The sequence below is a fragment of the Falco cherrug genome, unplaced genomic scaffold, assembly GCF_023634085.1.
Source record: "Falco cherrug isolate bFalChe1 unplaced genomic scaffold, bFalChe1.pri scaffold_44, whole genome shotgun sequence".
Classification (NCBI taxonomy): Eukaryota; Metazoa; Chordata; class Aves; order Falconiformes; family Falconidae; genus Falco; species Falco cherrug.
In genome coordinates, this window is record NW_026599484.1 from 69,708 (window position 1) to 90,356 (window position 20,649).

The 20,649-nt window shown below is 49.5% G+C and overlaps 1 protein-coding gene across 1 annotated transcript; it reads right to left on the reverse strand.

Annotated features, from left to right (window-relative positions):
- Positions 1–198: 198 nt before the first annotated feature.
- LOC129735169 (T-cell activation Rho GTPase-activating protein-like) lies at positions 199–20,433 on the reverse strand. The gene is made up of 6 exons (XM_055700529.1): positions 20,080–20,433; positions 19,693–19,854; positions 19,499–19,608; positions 19,154–19,289; positions 1,892–1,950; positions 199–322 (listed from the first exon to the last, which is right to left on the reverse strand). Exons 1-6 carry the CDS (start codon positions 20,227–20,229, stop codon positions 199–201), a joined length of 741 nt encoding a protein of 246 aa, XP_055556504.1. The 5' UTR covers positions 20,230–20,433.
- Between the last annotated feature and the right edge of the window lie 216 nt (positions 20,434–20,649).

Consider the following 20,649-nt stretch of genomic DNA (forward strand, 5'->3'; position numbering starts at 1 on the left):
CCATGTCTGCAGAGAGCAGAAGCTGGCCCTGAGCTGGAGGGGGGCTCCTTGGGCTGGGTCCCCACGCGCAGAGCCCTGTCCCCCACCTGCCCTTGGGACGGACGTTGGTGCCTCCAGCACCGAGGGGCCGGGGCCTGGGGCTGGTGCCAGGGTGTCCCTGGGCCGGGGCTGGGGGGAAGGATCTGGGCTCTGAGGGTCTTACCGCAACTTGGCGACCACCAGTTCCTTGTGGAGGAGGAGCAGGCGCCTCTCGCTCCTCTTGCGGCCCCGGGTCAGCCGCACGTCTGCGCTCAGCACCGGCTCGGCGTCGCTGAGAGCCTCCCTGCAGAGCAGAGAGCGGCGGGCATGAGCAACGTCAGTGCTGCGTGGCCCAGCTGTGCCCGCGTGTCCCCGAGCCCTGGGGGAGCCCACCTGGAGCTGCAGCAGCAGCTGGCCTGGCCCATCCTGCCCGGGAGAGGAGGGCCCTGGCCGTGCAGCGAGGAGGGGGCCCAGCCGGCGACGGGGAGGCTGGGAAGCGGGGTGCTGGTGCTGTGGCAGCGCTGCTGGGCCAGAGGCTGCCTCCTGCCAGCGCCGCTGCGTGCCAGCACAGCTCTGCCCTGCTGCCTGTGGTGGCCGTGGGCTCCCCGTGACCAACGGTCTGAGCCCAACGGAAAGTGGGCGGGGCCTGCGGGGGCGGGGCTGGGGCCCTCTCCAGTATGGCCGGCCCTGCCTTGCCCGGGGGAGCCCCGAGCAGGACAGGGCAGGGGGCAAGGGCCACCTCCCTGCGCCTGCGGCCAGCGCTTTCACCTGGCTTTTTGACAGGGTCCCGCTCAATAAAAGAAGCTGTTTTTCCTAGAGATGACCATTGTGGCTAGAGGCAGACTCCTCTTGGTGGAGGCCGGCCTAGCCGTTGGAAGGCCTCTGGCACACAGGCCGTGCTAGGCCTCAGGCCCCAAGGCGCTGGAATTGGAGCAGGCCCACCGGGAGGAAAAACTTCCATTTTTACCAAAAGACGGGGGGACTAGCAGCAGTAAAGAGCCGCTCGGGTCCTGCCAGGCGCCACAGGGAAATGAAAGGTGTGGTGAGCTTCGGCAGGAATTGTGGTGCCCCTGGAGCACCACCCTTGCTTGGGAAGGCTTTATCCCACCTGGGTGTTAAGGCTTCACCCTTGGCGATCAGGGCTGGATGAGCACCACCCAGGAGCCCCTGCCCTGTTAGCCATGACCTTCACCCAGCCGGTGGCCAACACGGCCAGGGGCGAGTTTGTGGGGTAGGCCATGACCATGGCAAAGAAGGGACCCGTAGCCAGCTTTTGATGGCCCGTGTCTGGTTTCACTGTTGACCCTAAGCAATGCCTTGCTTCAAATAGAAGCGATGCAGAGAGTTACACACCCGCCCTTTTCAGGAAAAATGCAGGACATCAGAGACATGTAGCAAGTTCTCTGCTGGCTGTTGTACACTGCAGCAAGAAGCAGCGTGGGTCCAGTGGCTAATGCTGGAAGGGGAATTCAGCACTTCTGGGAAAGGGATATAAAGGCACTCTTGTGGGCCAGGCTGGGATTGGGGAGGCTGGGTGGGTGTCTGGGGTCCCAGCTTTCCTGCAGTGCTGACTGTGTGCCTGCTGCTTGCTCTTCCCTGCAACGCCGGTTGCATCCACCTGCTGGGGCTGTGCTTGGGAAGGGCACCGGGGGTGAGCAAGCCCATGGGAGAGGGCTGGGGGGAAGCTCTTCTCCAGAGATCTACCAGAAACTGTCCAGAGCATCCGAGAGGATGCTCTGTGTGACAAGGGAAGGTGCCCGTTGGTCCAATGTATGGAGCCTGCAGGGCTCCCATCAGGGTCCTTTGACCTACCCATCCTCCAGCCAGCAATCCAGGTGCCCCTGGGGGGTCCCATGTTGGTCTCCTGAGGTACCCTTTAGCCCCGGTGAAGGTGTCATGCCTCAGTGTGTGCTTGCAGGGCATGTTTCCTTCCTGCTGACAAGGGCGGAATTGCAGTTAAATGCCCCTGGGCGATCCCGAGCCAAAAGCAGATTTTTTTCTATGGGCCACACTGCTTTGCAGTCCATGTGTGTGGTTCAGCTCCTGCATGGGAGCTGAGGACACGAGGTGACCTAGCTCTGAAGCTGGCCACTCTTGCTCCAGGCAACTCCAGTTGCTTGCGTTTTCCTTCAGCTTCCCCAGCCTGATGATCTCCACTGTCACCTCCTCCCTGTCCTACAAGAAGTATCCCTCTCCAGGCCATTAGGACAGTGGCACAGCACTCAGAATCCAGATCACTGGTAGAGAAGTAGGACAGAGGAAAAGAGAAGTTCTCCTTTGAAAGAAATCCTTGTTTGTCCTCCTTTAGCTACCAGTGGATGAAAAATACGGGGACAGAATTTCAGGCCAGCCACAGCACTGGCTTTCAAGCCTGAGCTTGTAATGTCATGGCTGTTCTGGAATGTGGTACAGTGAAATGAGAGATAGAAATGGCAAATTTTCCCCCCCAGAGCGGTCAAATGCTGGCAGAGGTTGTCCAAGGAGGGTGTGCAGCCTCTGTCCTTGCAGATCTTCAAAGGCCAAGGGCACACATTTCTCTGCGACCTGCTCTAGGTGAGCGTGATGGAGCAGAGGGCTTGGCCCAGAGGACCTCCACGGGTCCCTTCCAACCCCACCCTCCCGTGTGGCTCTGTGCTTTGCTTTTGCCCTGGCGGAGATCTTCAGGGACTTTGCGTTCCATTTTGTGTTGCCTTAGGGCTACAGTGTGCTGTGGTTTGGGGGCAACAAGGTTATGGTATGCCAGAGGTCAGGCGAGTTAGTGTCAAAGTGTGTTATTGTTATGGACAGAACCTGTGTTTGTTGGCCCTGTGTTCCTGGGGTTATGGCATTTTTATCATGTGTTCTGTGTGGTGATTTTTTTTTTTTGTGGAGAGTGCCTTTTTTCAGCTATTTTGCCTTTGTAGGGTTTGCATGGGGGCCTCTGGTTTGTGTACCAAGTTTCTTCTGGTTGTTTTTCTGCTGTGCTGGTGGACGGTGGTGTTTTTTTCTGTCTTGAAACCATCGTTACAGGCCTAGTATATCTCCTGCAGGTCAGGCAGTGTCACTTCTGGTGTGGTCTGACTCATTTCTGGTGAGTTGGTAGGTAGGTATGGAGGACTTGTGGTCCCTCCATGGAGGATGACTGCTAGAGGACTAAGAGGCAGATCTGTGGAGGGGTGAGAGGACTGCTGGCCCATAAGTAGTGACTGTCAGAGGACTAAGTGTACTTGAATTTACGTGGGCTTCCAAATTCATGGTTGTTTCTCCTGCCTTGCGGAAGAGCCATGGGAAGTCACCAGCCACACGGAAGGATAAAGGGTTTCCCACGGCTACGTGGCTTTTTGGGTTTTGCTTTTGAATAAGAAAGTCCTGTCTCTACATGAGTAGAACTATAAACGGTCAATTTTGCCAACTTTAGAAAGCAGGGAGCAGCACTTTTCTGCTGTGCCTCACATGGCGGCCAGGGCATGGTGAGAAACAGCAAGTGAGTTTCTTCCTGGAACCTTCTCCAGGGGAGCAGTGCTGCACTTGTCAAGGTGAGGGGTTTTTTGGCTCTATACGATTGCAAATGTGAGGGGTTCATTTTCAGAACACAGCTATTAGGGAGCAGAACATTTGTGCTGTGCCTCACATGGCTGCAAGGACAGAGTGAGAAACAGCAAGAAAATTCCTTCCTGGCACCTGCTCCAGGGGAACAGTGCTGCCCTTTCCCAAGATGTATTTTTTTTTGGCTCTTAAGGTCTGCAGCTCTGAAGGGTCAATTTTGCTCACCACAGAAAGCAGGGAGCAGAACTTTTGTGCTGTGCTGTTCCTCACATGGGTGCCAGGGCAGGGTGAGAAACAGCAAGAGGATTCCTTCCTGGCCCCTTCTCCAGGGGAGCAGTGCTGCCCTTTCACAAAGTGAGCACTGGTTCTGCATGAGTGCAAAATGTTTGGGTCAAATTTCTCACCACAGGAAGTAGGGAGGTGAACTTTTGTGCTGTGCCTCACATGGCTGCCAGGGCAGGGTGAGAACAGCAAGAGAATTCCTTCCTGGAACCTTCTTTATGGGAGGAGTGCTGTACTTTGCCAAAGGGACTTTTTTTGGATCTTAACGACTGCACCGCTGAGGGATTAATTTTTGCTCACCACGGAAAGCAGGGAGCAGCACTTTTGTGCTGTGCCTGACATGGCTGCCAGGGCAGGGTGAGAAGCAGCAAGAGAATTCCTTCCTGCCACCTTCTCCAGGGGAGCAGTGCTGCAGTTTGCCAAGGTGAGGTTTTTGGGCTCTGCGCAATTTCAAAGGTGAGGGGTCCATTTTCTGACCACAGAAAGCAGGGAGCAGAACATTTGTGCTGTGCCTGACATGGCTGCCAGGGCAGGGTGAGAAGCAGCAAGAGAATTCCTTCCTGCCACCTTCTCCAGGGGAGCAGGGCTGCACTTTGTCAAGGTGAGTTTTTTGGGCTGTGCATTATTGCCAGTGTAAAGGTGTCCAGTTTCTCCCCACAGAGAGCAGGGTGCACAACTTCTCTGCTGTGCCTGACGTGGCTGCAAGGACATGGTGAGAAGTAGCAATAAAATTCCTTCTGGAACCCTCTCCAGGGGAGCAGCCCTGCACTTCCCCAGGCCATGTTTTTTGGTTCATGGTTTCCCAGGCCATGAGTTCAAAAGTGCTGTGTCAATTTTCTCACCAGAGAAAGCAGGGAGCAGAACTCTTGTGCTGTGCCTCACATGGCTACCATGCACGGTGGGAAGCAGCAAGAGAATTCCTTCCTGGTACCTTCTCCAGGGGAATTTCCCAGCTCCCGAGGGACTCCTGGCACTGGCTGCAAGGGGGCTCCCAGCCGAAGGGTGGGCCTGGGTGTTGTTGGGGTGTTAATTGGTGATGTCTCCTTTCCTTAGTCACGTTAACACTTTGGGATAACAAATGGATGCTTCGCTCCTGTTGCTCTTTTATCATATCGCTCACAGTAACTGCCACTGGTTCCTTTTATCATATTGCATGCTATTTTCTTTTATTGCAATATAAGAAACTGCATTTGATATATTCCATTATGTGATATACTTGATAGATTTGATTATATTTGATGTGGAGTTCAGCTTTGCTGTCTATCCAGTCAGCCAGCAAAACATAATTTGATGTAGTCGGCAGCATACGAAGTAAAACTCTCTCTATTTAGGAAAAAAAAAAAAATGTTCCTCGACTTGCTGTTGTCAGGTGGGAACCATTGCCTTATGGTGTTTGGGCCAGAGTGGTCTGGTGGTGCTGGGCAGTTGGGCCATGCCAGGGACAGAGGTTGTGGTGTCTGGCGGGACGTTTGATGCCACTGTATAGATTCCACTGTGTATACGTTTATGTCCAGGGATTCTGTTAAGGGAAGGCTGCTGGCTCGGCAAAGGGACAAGATGTCTGAGCTCCCCGGTTACCACGCTCTGATTTGCTGTGTAGCTCTACGTTAAACACACCTGCGCACAAAGGTTAGGCCAAGCTGACTCTCTAAAGCTGTTAGAAGTGACGAATTAAGGGACCTCTCATGCAGGGAGTCAGCCTTGAGAAGGATGGGGAACAAAGAATGGATGGGGAAAAGATCGGCGTTCTCTTCAGTGATGCAGAAAGAGCCTCTGGGTGAGGACGTTGTGGTCGCAGGAGGAGACAAGCCGATAAGAGTGCTGCGATCCGCAGAATGTTGGTTGGAATTCGGACAAAGGTAATTGTTGTGGGGGGAGATTGTGACCTCTGACTCAGATAGCCCCCCGAGAGAGGGCAAGGCCCCGCTTGGGGAGCACGGGGAGCTAGTAAAAAACCTCAGCAGTGCTGTCTGAGGGTGTGTGCTCGTTTGCATTAAAGCAAGCAACTTGTAACCCATCCCGTGCCTGACTGAAAATGCATGTGTAATGCGCTATGAGTGTGCAAGTGCTCTGCTGTCCATAGTGCGTACCCTCGAGGAACTGGGTGAGCACGCTCAGAGGAAACATTCCCCCGTGCTCCCAGCACTGCCATAAAGAATGCCGGCCTTCTGAAACTTGCAAGCAAGTCTTAGAGGGTTTTTCTCCCTGACCGACTTTATGGTATCATTCCCACCATACTGGAGAAAGCAAATCTTTTTCTGTTTGGTGGTGAAAGCAGCTTGGGGAGCGTCACTGAAGTGCAGCACTTTTTTAACCTCAGGTCTAAAGTGCCACCGGTCCTACCGTGGAATACATCCTTCCTCAGGCTTTCAGCAAACGGAAAGGATGCAACAAACCCACCCCACTAAGACGTCCTGCGCTTTTTTTATCTTCCCTGGAAGGTGGGCACATGACCCTGTTGGGCCATCTGTGCCACCTGCCTGGGAGCCAAGATGGTGCCTTTGCATTTCAGGCTAAGCACTTACCTTCTTTTTTTTCCTTTTCAGCGACTTTAGAGCCACCCTTAGGGAGGCTGGTTAAGCTGGTTTATGTACAGCTGGTCACCAGTGGAGGGAAACGGTAAGCTCCGCTATTGCCTCTGGTGTTTACTTGTTACCTTGTCGCTCGTTTGAGTGATCTTACCGTGCCCCGGCAAGCAGAAGCTATCACGCCACTTTAGGCCTTGGTCTAATAGTCATGCAAAGCAATACTGAAAGTCATTCTGAGATCTGGAACAGGCCCCAATGTGCATTTTATAAAAGTGCATCTTGGCTGCTCTTTATCTTTGCATGGGTTTTTTTCCCGTTTCTCCAGACTGTTGAAGCTCTGAAAGGCGCCAGTGAGCTGCTCTCCCTCAGTTTGCTCCTTTGCCTTTGGGGAGTGCGGTTCATGTTTTCTTCATGGCTTTGCAGAGGAGAAAATCCATGAATACACCACCTTGCTTTTTTCACCTAAGCTAATTTCAGAAACTGCCTCCTTTAACTTAGACATGAAACTCTTCTTAACCTCTTTGTGCACTTGTAGAAAAGCAGGGTGGGGTGGGGGTTGGGGGATGGGGGTGTCTTCAGGAAATGCCCGCAAAAGAGCCTGTGGGAGACCCTGTCCCTTGACTCACATGTGGGGTAGTGAAGAGCCTGAGAAAGTCATGGGTGTTTTGGTGTTCACCAAAGCAGGTTTTTGGTTTGGTTTTTTTTTTTCTTATTGTCTTGTTATCTTATGTAGCTTATGCCACCAGGTAGTGACAGCCCGGGGGTGACAGGAGGGGACAGCAGGCAATGGCAGCCTGGAGGGTGACAGGAGGGGACAGTAGGTGGGGACAGGCCTGGGGGGGGGGTACAGGAGAGGACAGCTGTTGGGGACAGCCTGGGGGGTGACAGGAGGGGAGAGCAGGTATTGAAAGCCTGGCGGTGACAGGACCTCAGGCGCCAGATCAGGCCGCGAGAGGCTGAAGGCGACTCACTGCGACCTGCAGGTCACCAACGCCTAGACCATGGAAGGCGCGTGGGGGCGGCAGGCGCGGGATGCGGGGACCGGCCGGCTGGCGGTGGCGCAGGTGGCCAGTGAGGCGATTGGGCCGCGGCCGGCAGCGGTGACTCGTGCTGGGGCCTCAGAGCTGCTCTTCCGTGGTTGTGCGCTGGCAGCTGGCGTGAGGGCTGTGTGCGCAGCCAGGCACAGCAGCGTACGGGGTCGATGTGCGGCACCGCGCGTGGAAGAGGTTTGGTTTCTGGGAACCCTTCTAGGTAAAACGATAAGGAAATGTGGGACAATGCCTTGTAATCACAAACCTGCCAGATTTCTTTGAAACCCGGCAGAGAAGGCTGAACGTGATAGAAAAGGAGTGGATGGCTAATTGGAAGGGGAAAAAAGTGGGTTTGGTGACTGAAATTTGTCTTCAACTACTTTTACTCCACCGCATTGCCAAAGTGGCGCTTGGCTGCTGCAGAAACTGCTCAGTAGCAACGTTTTGGATCAAGAGTGTATCTGTGAGTGAGAATCTATGCAGACCCTGGAAAGCCATCTTGTAGACGGGTGTTCTGTCTCAAGTATACTTGGCATTTCTTGCTAATACAGCTTCTTTGCTACACCAAAGACATTTTCATTCAGATGTTATTGAGCATCATTTCTTCGTTTCTTTCAAACGGTGCATTTTTTTCCTGGTACTGCGTGTTAAACGGTGTCAGGGCAATACTGAAGTTTTATGGCAGATCACTTATGGTGAATATACCTAGAAATGTTCTTCGAGAAGCCCTAAGTTCTTTTGAATCTCAGAAATGGTGCTTGATTCTCAGAGACGGTAATGGTTTCGTATTACTTAGCGTGCTGTTTCAGTTTGGTAATCTACCATCTGGCAAAGCTTGCATGTGATTAAAGACTTTGGGATATGACAGAAATAAAAAGACTTGGAAACCGTTGCCATTCCTTAAACATTCAAATTTTATCGGGTGTTTTGTTTTGGTTTTTTTCTTTTTTTTTTCCTGTGGTTCTGTGACATTCTCACAACAGTCTTTTCTTTACAATGTGTACTCATAGGTTTTTTCCCTCTTCCTGTTTGATGTATTAAAACTTAAACAGAATAACATGTCTGCTGCGGTAACTGTAACTTTGGCCCTAGCCTTTCAAGTGGTTGGACCTAAGCACGCTGTTTACCTGCAGATAGGTAAAGTATGTTCAGGAGAGTATCTGTGAGGAGACTTAACAGCACGGTGTTAGGGGTCTTGGGGGTGTTACGGGATCGCGTGTCATACGGCGGTAGAGATAGACATGCAGGTAGAGGCAGATGTACAGGTTGTGACACAGATACTTAGTGGAACTTCTGTAAGGGTGTCTTCCCTGTGAAAAGGCAAAAATCCCCCAGTGGTTGTCAGAGCAAAGCTAAGGAATACATTTCAGTGTCATACACATGTATGCGAGATTTTGGGGTTTTACACATAACCGTGAATTTCCGTTTTTATTGAACAGCCTCTACGTGCTTAAAGTCACCTTCAGAAGATGAAGGAAAGAACTCGGCCAGGATGTTCTGCCTAAAGGGGGTTCTCGGAGATCTTCCCTGTGGAGATACGGTCGTGGGTTTTATAACTTGGTGCAGGAGTCCTGACTAAATGGTGACGTGATCTTGGAAAGACCCTTCAGTGAACCTTGAGTGAAGATGGCCAACTTGTTCAGATTTTTCGGGGCCGCGTGATCACGGAAATCTCTTAATAGCAGCAATGCTAATAGAAGCTTAAAGTAAACAGGATTTTAAACATCACTGGGGGAAAAAAAAAGAAAGAGATGGTGGACTCTCTTTGAAGATGGTGGGAAGGCAAAATGGATGGTTGGGATGTGTTTGAAAAGGTGGGAGGCAGGGTGGGGGTGTCCTCTTCCGTGCTCGCTGTTATAGAGACATGTTCTAGGGTTTTGTAAGCTAACAGGAGCAAAAGCAATGTAAGTGAGATCAGGAAAGAACCTCATGCTTTAGCAGACTCTGCTTTAGTGACTTTAGAGACCATTTTGCTGTTGGCATTGAAACGATTCCAAAAAAATGGAAAAGATTTTGCTGCTTGTGTTTGACTATCAGACCTGAAGATTTCTGGAAAGGTAACCTGAGACGATAAAAGCATGACGCTGTGTGTAAAATGTTGGGTTTGTATCTGTAAAGGGATTCCCTGAAGTGCTACGTCACGACATGTCAATATCACTCTTACAAACTGACTGATGCTTTCTCTGTATTGATGTTGTTTCCAGAATACACAGATGATAATGCCCTGATTCCGGGGAACTCATCGGTAACTGTTAGGGGAGTCCCCGTCAGAGGAGTTAAAGCTACCGGCAAAACAGACCTTGGGTAAGTAGCCATAACACGTTGTGTTCTTTGGGAGGGGTTTCAGTGCGTTCACCTTCTTTGTGGCGGTTAGTTTACGGAGGCATTCAGGTTGTATCTTTCTTGTTAAAGCTGCTGTTAAATTGTGTTGTGACAGGGCAGATTTGAAGGTGTCTGTCCCAAAGCAGACTTAGATTTTTCAGCCTGCTGGGACGTGGCATTCAAGCTCCAACAGTGGTAACTGTTCAGACGTTTGAATTGGGTTTGTTCTTGGGCTTGGTTTTTCTGAGAGTCAAGTTCTCCATCCTGTTTCCTCTATGCAGAGAGATTCCTTATTGTATGCTTTTGCTTTTAGTGCTTTTAGAGTAAACGGAGAGACACATTGCAGTGTGAACCGGTGATTTGTTCCCATCTGCCAGCAGTCCGAGTCTCCGTGTTTGACTGCTTCCTTTGTCTGGGGGAGGGGGGCAGGGTATTCTTACACCCCAAAGGGGGGTGTGTGTGTGTGGGCTGCATGCTGTCTCCAGAGGAAGGACTGAGAGTGGCCAGCTGGCAAACCATGCAAACAAGAAGTTTCATTCTTAAGTGCTTCCTATTAGATTCCTAAAGACAATGTCTATGTCGGGCAAGAGAAAAAGAACAACATCCTAAAGCGTATTGCCTTTTGTGCCAGGACGGTGAAGGAACAGTTGATCTTTTCCAAACCTGAAGCTCAGAAAGCAGTTGAGCACATTCCCAAATGTTAGTAGTTACCTTTCTAAGTTTGTTTTCAGCCTAAGCTGCTCTCTGTGCTCCAGGTATTACTGCTGTATTCCTCAGATTTATGGAGGACAGAGAATCTGATTACAATTGCAGATACTCAAATGTAAGCCTGACTACAGCATTATCGCCGTCATCGATGTATTCGTCCAGTCCAGTTCTGTATCAGCTGCATCAGCATGGTTTGAATGGTCATGTTTTCAAGGCTTCTTCAAGACAGACCTCTCCTCCACCATTAGTAGATGTTATTGACTTGTGGTTTTGCCATGTCTTTCTAATGTTAGTTCTCAATACATAAAGTGTACTGGCGAGTTACAGCGTGTCTCAAACAAACAGTACCGCGTCATCCTAGTACCCATGAAGCATCTGCAAGCAAAACCCCCTGAATTTATGTGGCTCTCCTGTAAGCTTTGGGCATATTACTGCAGTAGGTGTTGCAGTGCTTTCAGGCGCTGCCAAGGCTTTCTGGATGCCACAGCACTGTGCTTCTAAACATGGCCTGGTTTGGGGGGTTAATTTAGATGGGGATGCTTAGTGCTGTCTTGTCAATATCGCCTCGGTTTCTGGTTGGATGGCACCCTCTCCTGGTGTTGGAATGCTGCCCTAAAATGAGAGGCTAGGTGCCCCTAGCATCAAAGATCCAAGAAATACCTGCCCGTGGGGATCAGGGATGTATGCCGCTGCTCTCCTAAAGTTGCAAATGGATCGGGCAGGTTAGCTTTCTCTTCCTTCAGCTGGAAACATTGTGGAAACAACTGGTAGAGTCGTTAGTGTTTGGGAATGATGAACGCATGGTGTCACGGTGGAGAGGCCTTCAGAAATGCGTTAGTCACCTTGTAGTATCTTCCTCAAGGCAAGTGGATGCAGAAACCATGGTGTGGTAATCTAAAGCGTTTCCTCGCACTTCCTCATGTTCAGGAGGTACGTGGCTGTACTTGCGAGCCTGGTGGTGGTGTAGCAGTGGCAGGAAGTATGAGCCTTTCTATTTGTGCAGGACTTGCACAGCAGCCTTTGGGTTGCCTCTGCTCGTGGGACGCTTTGGATGATGTATGAATTGTTTGTTAACTGATGGACGGTTGCATGTGTGATTCATGAGTAGCATGCAGGTACAGACCAATGAGTATGTGGAATCTCGGCAAGGGCTTGTGTGCCATAAGTGTTTCCTAAAATATTGTAGCATGTTCAAGATGATCTTAAAGCAAATTCTGGTAATCCAGGCTTTTTTCCTTATTTTTTTAACACAGGCCTCCTCGACCACAGAAAATCCTTGGAACTGCTTTCAGGTGATGTTTCTACTGCTATTGGTAGTCACTTTAGGCTAGAGGATGGTGGGTACCTGAACACAGTGCTTGGGCCTCCACAAAGAAGCACTTTTCTACAGACACCTGTTCTTGTTTTGTCAGGGGAGTGTAGAAACCAAAGTGCTCTATCTGGTACCTGTTTGTGATAGTGGGGCTATACAGATTGCCTGAAGGTGCCTTCATATTTGGATGGCTGACTATTTAAGAACAGAAAAGTGTAGCACAGTCTTCATCGTTTTGAGACTTAGAGAGAAGAAAGAAAATATGTGAGGACTTCTTCTTGCACTGCTGTATTCTGTATCTTAGAGTAATTGGGGACAAAGAAGGAATGGGATTTGGGGTTTTATTTCAGTTGCACTGAATGTACCAGGAGAGCACACTTTATGTATAGAAATAAATTTCCATATTCATAAGACTATCGGAACACAGTGTTTTGGTGCTCAGGTTTTATAAACTGTTTTCACGGCTTTATGTTGGTTACGAGTGCTTTATTTTAAGTTCTGATCATCTTTCTTTCTTCTTCTAGAAGTCAAACTGAGCCAGCGAGTAGAACATCAAAAGAGGTATGTAAAAACACAAGCTGAAACTTTTTTCTGCATGCTGCACCTAAGCCTAAGAAATGTAGCCTTGTACTAATTCTTTTATATATATAAAATATAAATGTTTTATATATAATATTTGTAATATATATATAAAAACATACTTTCCAGTGAAACACAGTGTATGCTGTAAATCCAATGTATTTGATTCAGCATAGTGAAAACTGAGCAATGCCAACTTTTGCACGGTGCTAATGTGAGCAGTGGTATTTGTGCCTAGTAACGCATTGCATTTCGTACTGAATAGGCTAGAACATTTCTTGTATGACTGTGTGTTGTACAGATAATGTGGGCTCATTTTTAGAGCTTGCAGGTTCAAGGTTTGCACCACTGAACTTGGTGCCACCCTTCAGTACACCACCACTTTGAATTTACATTTGGAAAAGGGGCAGCATTTTTCTTCAGTTCAGAAAACACTGTCGTTCTGCTGCTAAGACATGAATAAGTAACGCGAGGAGATACTTGACTAGTGATGGCCTAGATCTCCATTTGGCCCTTGGGTGGAATGCTACGTGCAACAATGCATTTCAAAATAGCCCTCATAGTACAAACATTACTTTGTGGTGGTGTTTGGTTTTCATCTGTAAGTATAACTGCTTTTTCTTCACTCGAATGGTGTGAGGCATTACACGAGCTCTAGGTCACGGGATCTGATCACTTTGTAAGCTCTTAGGATAACTTAACCTAGAAATTCATGAACTTGGGGTCTAATGAAAGTAAATGAAAGACAGCGCAAAAACTATGCTGCGCTCATGAACCGTGCCTGTGTGCATTTAGAAAATGTTGAGCTATTAACTGATTAATTTATAAACTGCACTGGCAATGTTTCCTGTAGTGACACTTCCTTCTCAAATAAACGGAAATATTTTTTTTAGATCCTTTTGAGCTGAAAATGGACAGCTTCCTTAACCCTCCGTCTTTTAAGCAGTTGTGAGCATTTGGCAAGGGTCCCCCTCTGAGGTATCCTGAGCGATAGATTGATCTCAAGAGGGGTTGGTTACTTTAGTTTCTTCCCATTAACAACGTAGGCCTACGTAAAGCTGTTTAAGGTTTGACTTTGTTTTGAACAAATACAAATTCCACTGGCTTGGAGGTGGCTCTTTCAGTGATGCTCAGAGGCTATAGCGCAGGCTTTCATACAGCAGTAGGGGTGAACTCTTGCTATGTTCTGATTGTATGCAGAACTTGAACATGTGTTTAATTTTTCTGAATAGATTGGCGACTCTTCCGCATCTCTTTCTCTGGCCCAGCTTATTAAGGTATGTTTAGATGTACTTTCTTGTGAAATAGTGGTTGTAAACCTTACACTGTGCTCTCTAGCTGGGTAACTGCTGTAATATGAGCAAAACATTAATTGTTAATAATTCAGAGTGTTTATCCTAACTTTAAAATGTGCGTATACTTTGATACTATCCTGTAGAGAGTAGTTCCCAGCTTGGGAAGATGGAAGGGGAGCACCTTATTGGCCTCAGTGTGATGCTGCAGTATTACTCATCTGCAAGACACAAAGAAGCAGCACTTCAGAAGCTGTTTACCATTTTTCATACGACCCGTTAATTCTTCATTGGAACCTAACACAATTTTTACAGAAGAATTTAATTGGCTGTAAGTTATGGACATTGCTGGGGCCTTTGCAACAGCCAGAACAGACGTGTTTCTGGAACATGGGCAATAGCATGGCTGTTTTTGAATTTCTAGTCATTACCTAACCCTATGTTAGGTATGACCTAACCCTAAGTCTGAATTTTAAGACATAACCTTAAGACTTAACCCTATGACGTAAGCCTATGCCTTAAGCCTAAGACCTATCTCTAAGACTTAAGACTCAACCTTAAGGTTTAACCCTGAGAGTTAACCCTAACATTAACCCTAAGACTTAACCTTAAGATTTAAACTTGGGACTTAACCTTAAGGCTTAAATTTAAAAGTTAATGTTAAGACTTACACCCTAAGGCTTAACATTAAGACTTAAATTTAACACTTAAACTTAAGACTTAAATCCTAAGACTTAACCCTGAGACTTAAACCTCAGACTTACCCTTAATACTTAACCCTAAGACTTAAAATTCAGATTTAACCCTAAGACTCAGTCTATAAGATGTAAACTTAAGACTTAACCTTAAGACTTAAATTTAAGACTTAACCCTAAGACTTCACCTTAGAACATTAAGACTTAACTCTAGACTTAACCCTAAGACACAATCTTGAGACTTAACCCTAAGACTTAACCTAAAGTTTAACTTTAAAACTTAACCCTAAGACTGAACCCTAAGACTTAACCCTATGACTTAAACTTAAGGCTCAACCTTAAGACTTGACTTTAGGACTTAACCCTCAGAATTAACGCTAAGACTTAACCTTAAGACTTAACCCTAAGTCATAACCCTAAGACTTAAATTTTAAGATTAATTCACCACTCATCCCTCTGACTTAACACTGAGACTTAACCCTAAGACTTAATCTTAAAACTTAATCCTAAGACTTATGCCCAAGACTTAACTCTAAGACTTAACACTAGGAGTTTACTCTAAGACTTAAACTTAAGAATTAAAATTTAGACTTAACTCTAAGTCTCAATACATAAGACGTGAACTTAAGACAACCATAAACTTAGCCCTAAGACTTAAAATTAAGACTTAAATTTAAGACATAACATTAAGACGTAACCCTAAAACTTAACCCTAAGACTTAAGCTTAAGACTTAAATTTAAGACTTAACCCTGAGACTTAACACAAAGACTCACCTTAGAACATTAAGACTTAACTCTAGACTTAACCCCTAAGACATAATCCTGAGACTTCACCTTAAAACTTAACCCTAAGACTTAACCTATAGTTTAACTTTAAAACTTAACCCTAAGACTGAACCCTAAGAAACAACCTGACGACTTAACCCTGAGACTTAACCTTGAGACTTTACCTTGCGATTTAAACCCTGAGGTTTAACCCTGTCTTAATGCTAAGACTAAACTTTAAGATGTACCATTAAGACTTAACCTCAAGACTTAACCCTAAGACTTAACCTTAAAACGTAACCTTAAGATTTACACTAAAAACTTAACCCTATGACTTAAACTTAAGGCTCAACCTTAAGACTTAACTTTAGGACTTAACCCTCAGAATTAACGCTAAGACTTAACCTTAAGACTTAACCCTAAGTCATAACCCTAAGACTTAAATTTTAAGATTAATTCACCACTCATCCCTCTGACTTAACACTGAGACTTAACCCTAAGACTTAATCTTAAAACTTAATCCTAAGACTTATGCCCAAGACTTAACTCTAAGACTTAACTCTAGGAGTTAACTCAAAGACTTAAACTTAAGAATTAAGATGTAGACTTGACTCTAAGGCTCAATACATAAGACTTGAACTTAAGACAACCATAAGGCTTAGCCCTAAGACTTAAAATTAAGACTTAAATTTAAGACATAACATTAAGACGTAACCCTAAAACTTAACCCTAAGACTTAAGCTTAAGACTTAAATTTTAAGACTTAACCCTAAGGCTTAACATAAAGACTTCACCTTAAAACTTAACCCTAAGACTGAACCCTAACGTTTAACCCTAAGATATAACCTTAAGACTTAACACTAAGATTGAACCTTAAGAGACAACGTTACGACTTAACCCTGATACTTAACGTTGACACTTTACCTTGAGACTTAACCCTGAGATTTAACCCTAAGACTATTAAGCATTCGCTAAGACTTAACTTTAAGATGTACCATTAAGACTTAACCCCAAGACTTAACCTTAAAGATTTAACCTTAAAACTTAACCTTAAGATTTACACTCATGATTTAACCCTAAGACTTCACCCTAAGACTTAACCTTATGACTTAAACTTAAGGCTCAACCTTAAGACTTAACCCTGAGAATTAAGCCTAAGACATAACCTTAAAACTTGACCCTAAAGTCATAACCCTAAGACTTAAATTTTAAGACTTAACCCAAAGAGTTATCCCCAAGACTTATCCCCAAGACTTAACTCTTAAGGGTTAACCCTAAGACTTAAACTTAAGCATTAAACTTTATAGTTAACCCCAAGACTCAATCCATAAGTCTTAAACTTAAGAGTTAACTTTAAGACTTAACCTTAAGACTTGACCTAAAGACTTAACCTTAACACTTAAATATTAAGACTTAACCCAAAGACTTATCCCTAAGATAAATTTTAAGACTTAACCTGAAGACTTAACCTTAAAACCTAACCCTAAGAATGAAGCCTAAGACTTAACCCTAAGATATAACCTTAAGCCCTAACACTAAGACTGAACCTTAAGACAGGCCCTGGGCCTGAGCCATCTCTGCAGGGATGAGGCCTTCGTCGGCGTCCGTCCCTCAAACCCTCCCTCCGGCCCCCACGATCCGTCCCTAAAACACTTCCCCTCTGGCCCCCAGTCCCTGCTGGCCCTGAAGGCCGGCCACAGCACTTGGTTTCAAGCCTGAGCTGGTCATGTCATGGCTGTTCTGGAATGTGGTACAGTGAAAGAAGAGATTGAAATGGCAAATGTTCCCCCCCAGAGTGGTCCCATGCTGGCAAAGGTTGTCCGAGGAGGTTGTGGGCTCTCTGTCCTTGCAGATCTTCAAAGGCCAAGGGCACACAGTTCTCTGCAACCTGCTCTAGATGAGCGTGCTGGAGCAGAGGGCTTGGCCCAGAGGACCTCCACGGGTCCCTTCCAACCCCACCCTCCTGTGTGGCTCTGTGCTTTGCTTTTCCTCCTAAAGCTCCTCAACTCAGCCCCGATGCCCGCTGGAAAGGGTGCTGGGGCAAGGGATGATCCCAAACTCCTCCCCGAGGGTCCTTCCCAGCACAAGAGCTCCCCACTCCGGAAGACACGATGGCAGACACGGTCAGGAGAGGGAAAAGATTCTTTTATTGTCAACACCAGCTGCGAGGGCCCAGGAGTCACAGCGGTTCAGCCGGTGAAAGTCAGTCAGCACCTGCAACGACAGAGTCAGAAAGCTCTGCTAAGCCCCCAGAGGCAGGAAGAGGCAGGATTTGGTTCCCCCTTCTTTGGAGGACACTGTTTCTGAGGAATTCCTCATGGCCCAGAAGGGAGAGCTCTTGCTGGCCTCCACTAGGGGCCTTCTCCCCAGGGGTGACCTCCCTAGGGAGCTGTGCGTGCGCAGGGATGCTGACAGTGCCCCTGTGCCACGCAGCAGGGCTCGATGGGGAGCCCCTGGGGAGCTGCCGTGGGGCTCATCCCAAACCCTGCTCAGCACCAGCCCTCGCCGGCCCTTGCCAGCCAGCTGGGCTGACTTAGGGCCGTGTTCAGACTCGGGAAAGATGGGCAGCAGCGCCTGGTACGCACCTGGCCTTCCTGACGTGCTGCACCGTCCTGAATTTTCTCAGGTTTGGGCCCGCAAAGTCATTTCCTCTCTTCTCCGTTTTATTTTTGCTGTGCTGTCCCTCTCCTCTGCCCAGATTTCTTTTCTCTTTCTTTGTCTCGAGTTTTCCTTCTCCTGGTGGGATCCTGAAAAACTTTCCACCCCACAGCGTGATGAGAGGGGGAAAGCCCCAAGCCCCTGCAGTGAGCTCTCAGGTCAGGCAAGGGGAGCTCTTCCTACCTGGTTTCCTGGGGCAGGCTGGTCAGTTGTTGCAGGCATGCCGGGGACTCTGCCGTGCCCTCGGGGGTGGCTGGAGGCAAATCTGGAGGTGCCTAAACCAGAAACGTGGGAGGTAACGGGTGGCAAGTAAGGGCCTGGGGTAGTGAGGGCCTGACTGCCAAATTGCCATCTTAGCTCTACAGAGGAGATGCTGGTTTGCATCATGCACATTTTGCACAGTCCAGCCACTGCAGCCTAGACTTGATGAAGCTGCGATGGAATAGGATCTGAGCAAAAGCCCTCTCAAGGTGACAGCTACTCCCTTCTGTCCTTTTGTGGGTGTTTTGTAGGTATGTTTTGTTTGATGAAGCAGATCATACTTCATGAAATGCATTCCAGAAACAGCCTTTCCAGTTTTCCTTAACACGTACCACGCTGGGGGGAGAGGAGGAGCCCCAAAGGCACAAGAGAGCGGCTGCCAGGAGGAGGCCCAGCGGCTGCTTGGCCTCCTGGGAAATTACTGTCCCACTTGAGACATGTTGTCCCAGTGTCTGTGGAGCTGCCGTACCTCTGCCGCTTTGGGCCCTGCCCCTGTGTCTCCCCCAGCTCCTCTGTCGATGTCCAGCAGAGAGGCGTCTGCATCCAGAAAGGCTTCTGCCGGACGCTGGGTGTCTGCTGTGCCTGCAGGGCCACTTTGCTCTTCGCACTGCAGCTCTGGAAAGCAAAAGCACGTGCAGCAGCGCGACTTCTTGGAAGTCAAGAACATCTCAAGCAAAGCCCAGCCAAGCCCTACACCGCTTGTCTCCTCAACGTTGAGGTTTCTGGCATCCCGAGCCCCAGTGTCTGTGACAAGCCTCAGCCCCTCCTCCTACCTGTGCGCCTGTCCATGGGTGCTGGCACCTCCTCGGCTGATGGAGGGGAGAGGCCGGCCACCTCCCCCCCAAAGATGTCCCCGCAGTTTTCAATGAGGAACTCCACCAGCACGTTCACCTGCAGACATGAAAGCCTTGGTCTCAAGCCAGGTGCCTGCAGACATGTCAAGCAGCCTTTCCCACTGCTGACCCTTTGTCTGCGCAGGTGGCTGCGGCTGGGGGTTGCTCTTCCAGGCACCCAGCCCACCAGCCCTGGCTCAAGGGAGGAGGCAGCCAGGGACCTCTCAACAGCCAAGCTCCGATGGGCCGGGAAGGCAGCAGCCGGCTGCTGGGTAGGGCGTACCTTCTCGGTCACTGCCAGCATGGCCTGCAGCGGGAGCAGGTCCTCGTTGGGTGGGCTCAGCAGGTTGGGCCCGATGCAGATGGCCAGGTTGCTGCAGCTCATTCTGCTGGTGGCTGCGTTGTGGCCGATGTGCTGCAGCAGGGCCATCAGCCGCTTCAGGAGGAGGAGATTGGCCACAGGCAACTTGTCAGCCACCCTGAGGGAAGAGGAAGACAAGGCTGATGAAGCAGAGGGTGCCCACAGCCGTCCCTGCAGCTGGCCCCAGGCGGGTGGGAGCCAGCAGCCGTGTTGCACAGCTTTGCAGCTGCCCGAAAAGACAGCTTTCTGAGGAACCCATGCCTTTGCAGGCAGGTCCCAGAACTCTCCCGGTCCCTGCTCAACAGGCCGGCGGCTGCCCACACTTACGCTTTCAGCTCCTCCACCTTGGCCTGCTTGCTGGCCCTCTCCATGGCTGCCATCCAGTCCTCGTAGAGGTCGATGACGAGGAGCTTGGTGGGGATGCTTCGCAGGAATTCCTGCAATGCCAAGGGCTGCAGGTGAGCCTTTGAACGCTGCAGGCCAGCCAGGAGCTCCTCCAGCTGCAGCTCAGAAGCGCTCACCTTCAAGATGACGGCCAGCAGCAGTGCAGGCTGGCTTCCCACATCGACTTCCGTGCCGCGGTCCAGGGCCTCGCGTAGCTGCCGAAGTTCTGTGCCGCCGGCAGCTCTGCGGAATATCCCCTCCGTCGTCGGTCCTTCCTGGTGCAGGACAGCCAGCAGCTCCTGCAAGAGATGCAGGACAGTGGCTTGGCTGAGGAGCTGCCCTGCAGCAGCGGTGGCCATGGCCAGCGCTCTTCCCCAGGCTGGGCTCTGTCCTCCTGCAAAGGGGCTGGGAGCAGAGAAGCGTGAGCCATGGGCAGAGAGCCCAATTCCCCAGTACCTGGAGCCAGGGGACGCTGCCTGTGGACTGAGTGGGGGGCTGGGGACCCCGTGTCCAGGCTGGCTTACCTGGATGGGCCGGGGCAGCGTGTTGTCCTCCCCACAGAGGGCTGCCAGGGGCTGCCCAAAGAGCGCCCTGCTGCAGCCGGAGCCCGCCTGCCCTGGTGCCTGGGCAGCGGCCGGGGTGCGCCGTAGAGCAAAGGGCCAGGGCAGCCCCATCCTCCTCCTGCTGCTGCTGCTGCTCCCTCCTGCTGCAAAGGAAAACAGAGTAAGACGCCATCAACGGAGAACCCCAGGCCAGCGGTCCCAGAGCCTGCCCTGCCCTGCTCTGTCCTGCCCGCAGCGCGATGCTGTGTAGTGCGGCAGGACAGGCAGGGAGCCAGCAGCTGGAACCGTGGCTTTGGCCCAGCAGCTGTGGCTTGGAGGCTGCCGAGAGCTGGTGTGCCACCAGGACAGCCCGTCCCAGCCCTTGCCCTGCCCTCCTGCAAGCTGTGGGCAGCCGCAGAGGCTCTGTGTCCTGCAGAAGCTCATGCAGCGGCCGCTCTCCAGCAGGTGTCCTTGCTAGTCCAGGTGCTGTCCTCCCGTGCGGTGCCCAACCTGCATGGCGACACTCAGGGGACAAGTGAGCACAGTTCAATC

Bases quoted from the DNA above. Each gene is read 5' to 3' on its own strand.
- LOC129735169 (XM_055700529.1), bottom strand. From the start codon at position 20,229: ATGGGGCTGCCCTGGCCCTTTGCTCTACGGCGCACCCCGGCCGCTGCC. The intron at 1,951-19,153 runs CTGAGCCCACCC...CCTTGTCAGCAG, and splicing joins TCTGCATCGGGCCCAACCTG to GAAGGAAACATGCCCTGCAA. The intron at 323-1,891 runs GTACCTCAGGAG...TCTGCTCTGCAG, and splicing joins ACCTTCACCGGGGCTAAAGG to GGAGGCTCTCAGCGACGCCG.